The 13728-nt window shown below is 33.1% G+C and overlaps 2 protein-coding genes and 1 long non-coding RNA gene across 3 annotated transcripts; 2 read left to right on the top strand and 1 right to left on the bottom strand.

Annotated features, from left to right (window-relative positions):
* Positions 1-1856: 1856 nt before the first annotated feature.
* Positions 1857-4023, top strand: LOC117341157. Its single transcript, XM_033903003.1, has 3 exons — positions 1857-2149; positions 2416-2564; positions 2689-4023. Exons 1-3 carry the CDS (start codon positions 2070-2072, stop codon positions 2913-2915), a joined length of 456 nt encoding a protein of 151 aa, XP_033758894.1. The 5' UTR covers positions 1857-2069; the 3' UTR covers positions 2916-4023.
* Positions 4024-7108: 3085 nt separating this feature from the next.
* LOC117340154 lies at positions 7109-8692 on the top strand. The gene is made up of 2 exons (XR_004535373.1): positions 7109-7210; positions 7335-8692. It is a non-coding gene; the product is annotated as an uncharacterized LOC117340154 (long non-coding RNA).
* A 3234-nt stretch (positions 8693-11926) lies between these two features.
* On the bottom strand, positions 11927-13728 carry LOC117340771. The gene is made up of 3 exons (XM_033902534.1): positions 13608-13728; positions 12700-12857; positions 11927-12415 (listed from the first exon to the last, which is right to left on the bottom strand). Exons 1-3 carry the CDS (start codon positions 13691-13693, stop codon positions 12309-12311), a joined length of 351 nt encoding a protein of 116 aa, XP_033758425.1. The 5' UTR covers positions 13694-13728; the 3' UTR covers positions 11927-12308.

Here is a 13728-nt window from a genome sequence, read left to right as displayed (position 1 = left end):
TATACATAACCAAAACAAACACACACACTATCTAGATTACCCATAACCCAAACAAACACACACTATCTAGATTACTCATAACCCAAACAAACACACACTATCTAGATTATACATAACCCAAGCAAACACACGTTATTTAGATTACTCATAACCCAAACAAACACACACTATCTTGATTATCCGTAACCCAAACAAACACACACTATCTAGATTATCATAACCAAAACAAACACACACTATCTAGATTATACATTACCCAAACAAACACACACTATCTAGATTATCCGTAACCCAAACAAACACACACTATCTAGATTATCCGTAACCCAAACACAGACTATCTAGATTATACATTACCCAAACAAACACACACTATCTAGATTATCCGTAACCCAAGCAAACACACACTATCTAGATTATCCGTAACCCAAACAAACACACACTGTCTAGATTATACATAACCCAAACAAACAAACACACACTATCTAGATTATCCGTAACCCAAACAAACACACACTATCTAGATTATCCGTAACCCAAACAAACACACACTATCTAGATTATCCGTAACCCAAACAAACTCACACTATCTAGATTATCCGTAACCCAAACAAACAAACACATCAAATCAAATACAAATTCGTTTTCTTCTCTTTTCACATGCAAATGTACTGACATGAGGTATAGAGAAAAACATATTGACAATAAAACATATACAATTAAAGTAGTGCTCGTAGTTGATACATGGCACTGTTTCAAAATAAAACATTTTCATTTTTATCAAGGAGGATATATAATGTTATTAAGTATTCTGATAAAAGTAACAGTTTGATTAGTGTTTTAACTTTAGTTATATTCATGAGTTCGTTAAAATTAATGATATTTGGTCTTGACCAACAGTATTTGTCTATATATAAAATTCTATGAGCAGACGATATTGTACATTCAAGTAAATCATGAAATTCATCACCAATTTGTTGACGATTACAATGTGAACATGTTCTTTCCTTACACTCAATCTGATAAATTGATGGTTAGTTGTACGAAATTAACGAAAAAATGACTATCTTTATTAAAGTATGTAAATAACTTTTAAAATGACAGTTATCCTTAAAAACTCTATAACATATAGCCTTTGATGAATTGTGTCCATCACTCTGCCATTTCTGTAAGTACTGGTCATAAAGTCTTAACTTAATAAAATGCTTTAGCCATAATGGATTACATTCAGAAGAATATTATATATCCCATAAGTAACTCATCCCGCATTCATTTAAAACACGTTTAACAAAACTTATGTATAGAAAAGGTTTGTCATCAAACGGATGACAGTAACAAAGACGTTTCTACAGTTTACTATTCATGATTGTCTATTTAACTCAAACAAACACGCACATGATTATCAATCTCCCGAACAAACGCACATGATTGTCAATCTAACATAAAACCCACGTTATACATGTTTATATAGGCTGAATGATTAAGATAATATTTAATATGCAATGTCGCATATATTGGTTGTGAAATGTAAAGGAAGCGCGATTGAAAATTCGTGATCTTTTATGTAAACTTGGATCGAGAATGTGATATTAATATCAATCACGAATTAACAACATACAAATATATATATATCGTAATCAAACACCAATATAAGTACATATTGTAAGATTTAAAATCCAAGTATTTCTAGTTTCATATTAATATGTTTCTATGTTACCATCATTATGTACAGATATATAAAAATAAACATGGTATTTCTAAACTCTATATATAGCTTTTCTGCTGTAAACTGGAAAAATTGCCAGAATTCTATACATAGAACATGTTTATAAAATGATATCCCGAGTTTCTGTTAATATCCGCACGTGTCCATCCTTCACGACACGGAAGGAAAACCCCAACATATTTAGAGGCTGCTTAACTTGACACGCGATATCGTACGATCATTTCTGTTGTTCATTCATTGTTTATATTCAGACTGTTGTGTGCTAAGCCATTAGGCTCATTTTGACTGAACACTTCTGTCTGTAACCACGATACACGAGAGAGCTCAGATATAATATTAAACCATGAACGCTACATGTAGTAATCTATTGAGGCACGTGATCTTATCGACACGGAAAGACATCAGTAGACGTTTTCAAACATTGTAAGTATGTCAACTATTAAAGTGTTCTTATTGTGGTTATATTATTTCAGATTATGTTAATTTACATCAGATAATTTCCCCATGATATCAATATTTTAATTATCTTGAATTGAAAGGACAATTTAAAATAGCCTTATATGTTGATAGGACGTTAAACAATAATAAACCAAACCAGACAATCGCTATTCTATGTACCATTTCCCGACAAAACATAGCTATGTATATTTGTTATTAGTAAATTAACTCTGAATATTTTACTCATACAGTTCACCGCTCAAGTACCAAGTAAAATCCATAAGGGCGACCACGCCCCCCTCGGAAGATATGTTGAGGGTGTGTGGCGCACTTCGTCAGGACGGTCAATTCAGACCACGTGACAAGGATACCTTCAGCACAGTGGGGAAGACAATTAAAGGTTTGTATTTTAAAATATCTAAATAATATATATCTAGTTCTAGATACAGTTGATATTAAATCTAAAGCAGAAAGAAACAACATAATCAAACACTGTTATAACACATTTTCACCTTTTCTCTCAGGATCGAAGCAGTTGGAAATATTCAGGAAACTATTAAAACATGAACCAGTGTTATTGGACAGACAACCAATTTTCGGAGATTTTATGGTTGCCCAGGTGCCGTCGATTTTGAAACCAGCACCAACAAATTTACCGATAACAGCGACAAAAAAGATGATGCGAAGATTAAAGACAAAACGTTTACAAACAAAAGAAGACAGTTTAAACCAATTAACATTTACAGTGTAGGATCGAAGTAGGCTGTAATAGGTTAGAGATGTTGTGTACCGTTAACAGTAACATGAACTTTTAGGATGATGTAAGTTTCATTCTAAAATGTAAATTATTTATTTTACAACAATTTCAAAATGAAATATATCAACTGGTATTAATCACTCTTGTCGGCCCGGATTGAAGCGCGCGAGGGATCTTACTGGGGAATGAAACCAGGGAATACGGAGAAATCCGACGTGATCGGGCAGGTGACCACATACTTATTCAGTCTGATCGGGGAACCGAAGCCTGACCGCCTAGGTAACCATAAGTGTGCAATTCTATCTTACAAGGAACTTTCACAAATAGTTTTGATGTAGTGTTTTAAAACAGTACAATAATGGGATACAACCAAAGGTGAGGTTGAACAGTTATGTACGTCTATGTTAAATCTTCTTTTCAAGACACCGTTAAAGCGATCATATCAGATACATATAGCCAATATATTTATATATTTACATGCCCATGTTTGTTTTATTAAGTATGATAAGGAAGCATTTAATGACGGGGAAGTTGTATTATATATCTATACGCCTCCTCACCACACTTCTAGTGTGTTAACGGGGGACCATATCGGAAACTGTACATCCGTAGTGAAGAGGTTAAACAAATCTAGGGGGTTCCTTGATTGTTTACAAACATTATTCTTGTCAGGGTATTTTGTAAACATGCTTTTCTGTAAATAGTATTATTGGTTGTGAGGTGTAAAGGGAGATAACCATGATTTGATTTTATCTTCAATAGAAGACATCGTCATTAGTGTTTATGGCGATGTTCACTGTAATCCACCGGTGGTATCCGGTGGATTGAATAGTGGAAATAATTGCGTGTGTTTTTTTAGGGGATTATATATATCTATATTTATACTTTTAGATTATTTGTTTGAAATTGATGTTTGTGAAGTATTTGTGATTTTGTGTTTTGGTGTCAATGTTGTATAATAACTTGATTGTAAAACGATTGATTTCGTGTGATTATGTTATACCGTTATTTTTTTTGAGGTTGTATTACGGTGTAATGAGTCACTGTCGAGTGTTGTATTTAGGGATTGTATACGGGTGATCAATAAATGTCTCACTTGTTATTTTCCTGTTTTGTTATTTCTGTATCATGTATATGATCGAAATTAAGCCGATTTCAGAATATTTTGAGGAGATTGCTTTAAATCGTTTAAAACTATATTACTCCTAGATAGAATTGATCGCTATGTTACTGTCTATTGTTAGTGTAGTTTATAGGAGATATATATAGAGGATATCTAACCATGTTTTCAGTAATACCAAATGTATTTCTCGAGTTGTGAAATTTATTTGGTATCACTGAAGATACTGGTTGAAATTCTGTTAATTTCATTGTATAGCAAAGTCTACCGTGGTAGCTTAAAAGTTCTCCCATAAGCAATGTTTTGATTGGTAAAATCAGTGATAGTTTACACACGTACACACACTAGATTACCCATAACCCAAACAAGCACACACTATCTAGATTACCCATAACCCAAACAAACACACACTATCTAGATTACCCATAACCCAAACAAACACACACTATCTAGATTACCCATAACCCAAACAAACACACACTATCTAGATTGTCTGTAACCCAAACAAACACACACTATCTAGATTATACATAACCAAAACAAACACACTCACTATCTAGATTACCCATAACCCAAACAAACACACACTATCTAGATTACTCATAACCCAAACAAACACACACCATCTAGATTATACATAACCCAAGCAAACACACGTTATCTAGATTACTCATAACCCAAACAAACACACACTATCTAGATTATCCGTAACCCAAACAAACACAAACTATTTAGATTGTCTGTAACCCAAACAAACACACACTATCTAGATTATACATAACCAAAACAAACACACACACTATCTAGATTACCCATAACCCAAACAAACACACACTATCTAGATTACTCATAACCCAAACAAACACACACCATCTAGATTATACATAACCCAAGCAAACACACGTTATCTAGATTACTCATAACCCAAACAAACACACACTATCTTGATTATCCGTAACCCAAACAAACACACACTATCAAGATTATCCGTAACCCAAACAAACACACTATCTAGATTATCCGTAACCCAAACAAACACACACTATCTAGATTATACATTACCCAAACAAGCACACACTATCTTGATTATCCGTAACCCAAACAAACACACACTATCTTGATTATCCGTAACCCAAACAAACACACACTATCTAGATTATACATTACCCAAACAAACACACACTATCTAGATTATCCGTAACCCAAACAAACAAACACATCAAATCAAATACAAATTTGTTTTCTTCTCTTTTCACAGGCAAATGTACTGACATGAGGTATAGAGAAAAACATATTGACAATAAAACATATACAATTAAAGTAGTGCTCGTAGTTGATACATGGCACTGTTTCAAAATAAAACATTTTCATTTTTAGTAAGCAGGACATATAATGTTATTAAGTATTCTGATAAAAGTAACATTTTGATTGGTGTTTTAACTTTAGTTATATTCATGAGTTCGTTAAAATTAATGATATTTGGTCTTGACCAACAGTATTTGTCTATATATAAAATTCTATGAGCAGATGATATTGTACATTCAAGTAAATCATGAAATTCATCACAAATTTGTTGACGATTACAATGTGAACATGTTCTTTCCTTACACTCAATCTGATAAATTGATGGTTAGTTGTACGAAATTAACGAAAAAATGACTCAATCTTTATCAAAGTATGTAAATAACTTTTAAAATGACAGTTATCCTTAAAAACTCTATAACATATAGCCTTTGATGAATTGTGTCCATCACTCTGCCATTTCTGTAAGTACTGGTCATAAAGTCTTAACTTAATAAAATGTTTTTAGCCATAGTGGATTACATTCAGAAGACTATTATATATCCCATAAGTAACTCATCCCGCATTCATTTAAAACACGTTTAACAAAACTTATGTATAGAAAAGGCTTTGTCATCAAACGGATGACAGTAACAAAGACGTTTTATACAGTTTACTATTCATGATTGTCCTATTTAACTCAAACAAACACACACATGATTATCAATCTTCCGAACAAACGCACATGATTGTCAATCTAACATAAAACCCACGCTTATACATGTTTATATAGGCTGAATGATTAAGATAATATTTAATATGCAATGTCGCATGTATTGGTTGTGAAATGTAAAGGAAGTTCGATTGTAAATTCGTGATATTTTATGTAAACTTGGATCGAGAATAGTAATATTAATATCAATCACGAATTAACAACATACAAATGTATATATATTTAATCTAACACCAATATAAGTACATATTGTTAGATTTAAAATCCCAGTATTTCTAGTTTCATATTAATATGTTTCTATGTTACCATCATTATGTACAGATATATCAAAATAAACATGGTATTTCTAAACTCTATATATAGTTTTTCTGCTGAAAACTGGAAAAATTGCCAGAATTCTATACATAGAACATGTTTATATATTGATATTCCGAGTTTTAGCTTAATATTCGCACGTGTCCATCCCTTCAAGGCAGGGAAGGTAAAACCCCAACATATTTAGAGGCTGCTTAACTTGACACGCGATATCGTACGATCATTTCTGTTGTTCATTCATTGTTTATATTCAGACTGTTGTGTACTAAACCATTAGGCTTATTTTGACTGAACACTTCTGTCTGTAACCACGATATACGAGAGAGCTCAGATATAATTGTAAACCATGAACGCTACATGTAGTAATCTATTGAGGCACATGATCGTATCGACACGGAAAGACATCAGTAGACGTTTTCAAACATTGTAAGTATGTCAACTATTAAAGTGTTCTTATTGTGGTTATATCAATTCAGATTATGTTATTTTACATCAGATCATTTCCCCATGATATCAATATTTTAATTATCTTGAATTGAAAGGACAATATAAAATAGCCTTAGATGTTGATAGGACGTTAAACAATTATCTACCAAACAAAACAGAAGCTATTCTATGTACCATTTCCCGACAAAACATTGCTATGTATATCTGTTATTAGTAAATTAACTCTGAATATTTTACTCATACAGTTCCCCGCTCAAGTACCAAGTAAAATCCACAAGGGCGACCACGCCCCCTCGGAAGATATGTTGAGGGTGTGTGGCGCACTTCGTCAGGACGGTCAGGTCAGACCAGGTGAAATGGACACCTTCAACACAGTGGGGAAGACAATTAAAGGTTTGTTTTTTTAAATATCTAAATAATATATATCTAGTTCTAGATACAGTTGATATTAAATCTGAAGCAGAAAGAGACAACATAATTAAACACTGTTATAACACATTTTCACCTTTTCTCTCAGGATCGAAGCAGTTGGAAATATTCAGGAAACTATTAAAACATGAACCAGTGTTATTGGACAGACAACCAATTTTCGGAGATTTTATGGTTGCCCAGGTGCCGTCGATTTTGAAACCAGCACCAACAAATTTACCGATAACAGCGACAAAAAAGATGATGCGAAGATTAAAGACAAAACGTTTACAAACAAAAGAAGACAGTATAAACCAATTAACATTTACAGTGTAGGGTAGAAAGTAGGCTGTAATAGGTTAGAGATGTTGTGTACCGTTAACAGTAACATGAACTTTTAGGATGATGTAAGTTTCATTCTAAAATGTAAATTATTTATTTTACAACAATTTCAAAATGAAATGTATCAACTGGTATTAATCACCCTTGTCGGCCCGGATTGAAGCGCGCGAGGGATCTTACTGGGGAATGAAACCAGGGAATACGGAGAAACCCGACGTGATCGGGCAGGTGACCACATACTTATTCAGTCTGATCGGGGAACCGAAGCCTGACCGCCTAGGTAACCATAAGTGTGCAATTCTATCTTACAAGGAACTTTTACAAATAGTTTTGATGTAGTGTTTTAAAACAGTACAATAATGGGATACAACCAAGGGTGAGGTTGAACAGTTATGTACGTCTATGTTAAATCTTCTTTACAAGACACCGTTAAAACGATCATATCAGATACATATAGCCAATATATTTATATATTTACATGCCCATGTTTGTTTTATTAAGTATGATAAGGAAGCATTTAATGACGGGGAAGTTATATTATAAATCTATACGCCTGCTCTCCACACTTCTAGTGTGTGTTAACGGGGGACCATACCGGAGACTGTACATCCGTACTGAGGTTAAACAAATCTAGGGGGTTCTCTGATTGTTTACAAACATTATTCTTGTCAGGGTATATTGTAAACATACTTTTCTGTAAATAGTATTATTGGTTGTGAGGTGTAAAGGGAGATAACCATGATTTGATTTTATATTCAATAGAAGACATCGTCGGATACACTTAGTGAGTGTACTGTGTACTTATGGCGATGTTCACTGTAATTAACCGGTGGTATTCGATGGATTGAAGAGTGGAGATAATTGCGTGTGTGTTTTTTAGGGGATTATATATATCTATATTTATACTTTTAGATTATTTGTTTGAAATTGATGTTTGTGAAGTATTTGTGTTTTGGTGTTTTGGTGTCAATGTTGTATAATATCTTGATTGTAAAACGATTGATTTCGTGTGATTATGTTATACCGTTATTTTTTTTTTGAGGTTGTATTACGGTGTAATGAGTCACCGTCGAGTGTTGTCTATAGGGATTGTATACGGGTTATTAATAAATGTCTCAATTGTTATTTTCCTGTTTTGTTATTTCTGTATCATGTATATGGTGGAAATTAAGCCGATTTCAGAATATTTTGAGGAGATTGTTTTAAATCGTTTAAAACTATATTACTCCTAGATAGAATTGATCGCTATGTTACCGTCTGTACCATTGTTAGTGTAGTTTACAGGAAATATATAGAGGATATCTAACCGTGTTTTCAGTAATACCAAATGTATTTATCGAGATGTGAAATTTATTTGATATCACTGAAGATACTGTTTGAAATTCTGTTAATTACATTGTATAGCAAAATCTACCGGGGTAGCTTTAAACTTCTCCCATAAGCAATGTTTTGATTGGTAAAATCGGAAAAAGTGATATTTTTACACTATTGAAAAATATCAGAAAAAGTGATCGTTTTTTCTAGTGAAAAATATCACTTTTGTAATATGTAAAATGAGTTTTCCCACACCTAAAATTTCTGAAAACCATGGTTTCCATATATAAATGTTAAACTGAAAAATAGAAGCGATTTTGCAAAAGGTAACCCCCACGATATTTTTACCGCAAATTACTAACACCTTCACTTACACTATTTCCATGGTAAAGTTGACATAAATCCTCACAATTTAGTATACAATTACTATCTTGGTTTCCAAAAAATTCCGCGTGATCAGAATAGAAAATCTTTGTTTTGGCCGTCTCGACGTAGTCACGAGACAAAATTATAATATCAAGCCAAATAACTATCATTATTATCGAAGCCCAGCACAATTCACTTTGCTTTATCAAATTCTAGTGTAGATTTTATTTTCGGATTCTGACACGAACCTTAAAACAGTTTATTTACTGTATGAAACATATAATGACTTAGCCCTTAGCTCCTTCACTGATTTGTCATTTTAATGGTCAGCATCATTATATCTTTCCCGTTTTTCTACTTTCCTTTTTCTTCTTTTTTATTTATCCTCTATATTTTTATTACCTCATATTGTAACTTGTGGCGTCAAAATGTTAAATATGAAGACTAGTCAGTTTCATTTCTATCAACAGAAATTCGTCGGTGATAGATACATATGTTTTATTTCACATCATTTAAACATAATTATGCGCGCTTTTTATTCGATGATTGTTAATTTATTCATTTAATTTTTCCTTTTTTACCAGATAGAAATCCGTAATTTCCTTAAAGTTTGCTCTTTTTTTTAAATGTAATTTTTTGTTTAATTTACAACAAGTGCGAAACAAGTGACACTATGAAAATGCTCTGTAAAGAACATAATTTATATTATATATTTTAGGAAGTAGAACTGCCACTTAGGTAGTTTGATCTGGAAAAATAAATAAGATTTATTGTCGTAACACCAACTGCATTTTTCACGTTTAATCTAATAATATCATTCATTATAGTGATACAGATTTTTGACGAAATCATAAAAAACGAGGCAATTTGCAACGGTTAATGTTATCATGGCTACCTTATAACTAATTATACCGTCTGTGATGTAACAGTTATCATGGCTACCTTATAACTAATTATACCGTCTGTGATGTAACAGTTATCATGGCTACCTTATAACTAATTATACCGTCTGTGATGTAACAGTTATCATGGCTACCTTGTAACTAATTATACCGTCTGTGATGTAACGGTTATCATGACTACCTTATAACTAATTATACCGTCTGTGATGTAACGGTTATCATGGCTACCTTATAACTAGTTATACCGTCTGTGATGTAACGGTTATCATGACTACCTTATAACTAATTATACCGTCTGTGATGTAACGGTTATCATGACTACCTTATAACTAATTATACCGTCTGTGATGTAACGGTTATCATGACTACCTTATAACTAATTATACCGTCTGTGATGTAACGGTTATCATGACTACCTTATAACTAATTATACCGTCTGTGATGTAACGGTTATCATGATTACCTTATAACTAACTAATTATACCGTCTGTGATGTAACGGTTATCATGACTACATTATAACTAATTATACCGTCTGTGATGTAACGGTTATCATGACTACCTTATAACTAATTATACCGTCTGTGATGTAACGGTTATCATGACTACCTTATAACTAATTATACCGTCTGTGATGTAAAGGTTACCATGGCTACCTTATAACTAATTATACCGTCTGTGATGTAACGGTTATCATGACTACCTTATAACTAATTATACCGTCTGTGATGTAACGGTTATCATGGCTACCTTATAACTAATTATACCGTCTGTGATGTAACGGTTATCATGACTACCTTATAACTAATTATACCGTCTGTGATGTAACGGTTATCATGACTACCTTATAACTAATTATACCGTCTGTGATGTAACGGTTATCATGACTACCTTATAACTAATTATACCGTCTGTGATGTAACAGTTATCATGGCTACCTTATAACTAATCATACCGTCTGTGATGTAACGGTTATCATGTCTACCTTATAACTAATTATACCGTCTGTGATGTAACGGTTATCATGACTACCTTATAACTAATTATACCGTCTGTGATGTAACGGTTATCATGACTACCTTATAACTAACTAATTATACCGTCTGTGATGTAACGGTATCATGACTACCTTATAACTAACTAATTATACCGTCTGTGATGTAACGGTTACCATGGCTACCTTATAACTAATTATACCGTCTGTGATGTAACGGTTATCATGACTACCTTATAACTAACTAATTATACCGTCTGTGATGTAACGGTTATCATGACTACCTTATAACTAACTAATTATACCGTCTGTGATGTAACGGTTATCATGGCTACCTTATAACTAATTATACCGTCTGTGATGTAACGGTTATCATGACTACCTTATAACTAATTATACCGTCTGTGATGTAACTGTTATCATGACTACCTTATAACCAATTATACCGTCTGTGATGTAACGGTTATCATGGCTACCTTATAACTAATTATACCGTCTGTGATGTAACGTTGATCATGACTGCCTTATAACTAACTAATTATACCGTCTGTGATGTAACGTTGATCATGACTGCCTTATAACTAACTAATTATACCGTCTGTGATGTAACAGTTACCATGGCTACCTTCCAGGTGAACAATTCGGATCCATCTCCTAGCCGACGTAACTTTTTTTTAGTAAACTGCATTAATTGATTGATCATATAACCAGATACAGGTAAGATCCTTGTATACAGAGGCGATATATAATACAATATCAGTTTTAATGAAATACAAACAAAGACATGTTTACGTGTGTATTTTATTCATGGTACACAATTACATATAACAAATCTGTGTTACAAAACACATCGTCTATGCATGTCAATGAACCGCAGCTTCACCAGACAATATTTAATTACTATGTAAATAGATGATTTTCACGAGTCACATTACTTCCAATAATACTTACCATTTTATCACAGAATACATTAAACACTCACAACCGTTTATCGCATTATTTCGTCAGGTTTGAAGATCAATGGCTGTCAATGGCTTTAACTTTAAATTCAAGGTAGTCTTGAACAGCCAGTCCCGTTTGTCCAAGTGATTGGCAGGACCAAACGGTCAAACATTTCACAGTTGGTGCGACTCCAAACCAGAGAACAACATTTATCTAAATACACATCACAGCCGTTGTGACTTCAATGTAAAACTTCCAAAGTTTTGTAGCATACTTAATTGTTCACTTTCAGATCTCGGGATTTCTTCAGAAACGCCAAGGTACCGTGTTCCTGAAAACAAATTTAAAAAAAAACTAGTCAATTGCAAATAACAAATGTTAGTTAACTGTATAAAAAAAAAGTAGGAGTCACATTGTAAATACTCCATCTGTCAGTCTCTTTTTATGTAGACTTGGTTTTAATGCCAATTTATTTTAGTTAATGTACATTTTTCATAATAAAAGTTTAGATTTACACGGACATAATTGATAAGTAAGACAAAAATTATCTGCTTCTCCAACAACAATCTGAACATTGGACGTGTAAAATATAAAGTGATAACATGTTAAACATACCTAGAATCTTTTTCCCGGCTGAGCCGAACGTATCAAAGGTTTGTGACTGTTGGTGACCCTGAGTTGTATACCAGTTCTTTTCCTGTAACGTCCGCCAAGTCGTCATAATAGTGGGCATTGTAGGGGGCGTGGCCTCCACAGCAGGGTTTACAGTGACCCTGTAAATATCATAGAAATTAATGTAATTATAAATCATAATAGTGGGCATTGTAGGGGGCGTGGCCTCCACGGCAGGGTTTACAGTGACCCTGTAAATATCGTAGAAATTAATGTAATTATAAATCATAATTATATATAATATCATAGAATTTACGTTAGTTTTCGTATTTCCTTTCAACATCTAATTCAACAAAGCTCAGAATTAAAGGACCAATAGGACGGTGTCTTTATCATAAGGAATTAAAAATCGTTGTTGTGTTCATAACATTAGGTCTACCCACACATACTTAATCAAATGTCACAAGGAGAATATACTACTGCATAACAAGGCAAGCCAAGTTGTCATTTATTCGTGGAGCAATGATGATCCAGTATCTTACCAAATTAAATAAGATATCCCATATAATATATGAGATATCGTATATGTTTATAAGGTATCTTATTTAAACTTTATAAGAAGAAAAAAATAATGATAAGATATCTTATTTATTATTTGAGATATCTTATAAAGCTTAAATTATAAGATATCTGATATAATTTGGAAAATTCCTGGATCAACGATGCTCCGTAATAAATGACAACTTGGCTTGCCAAACCGTAAGCAAATAGCTGCATACGGTGACAACATACCAACGTGGGGACAAAAAAAACACACACTAACGTCAATACACATGGGACAAAATATCTTAAAACGACAAAACTTAGAAAAACATAACCCCCGAAAATGATCCGTTAAATAGACTACTTACATCGTCTGTAGACTCCGTATCGAGTTGTGTTGTTGTGTATGTAGTGGCATCTTCATAACCAGTCTGACAGCACGCTGTGTGTTCATGGTGAGGATGTGTGTACCAGAGTTACTGTACAATA

This window comes from Pecten maximus, chromosome 13 (genome assembly GCF_902652985.1).
Source record: "Pecten maximus chromosome 13, xPecMax1.1, whole genome shotgun sequence".
NCBI classification, from domain to species: Eukaryota; Metazoa; Mollusca; class Bivalvia; order Pectinida; family Pectinidae; genus Pecten; species Pecten maximus.
This window is presented reverse-complemented; position numbering and strand designations above follow the sequence as displayed.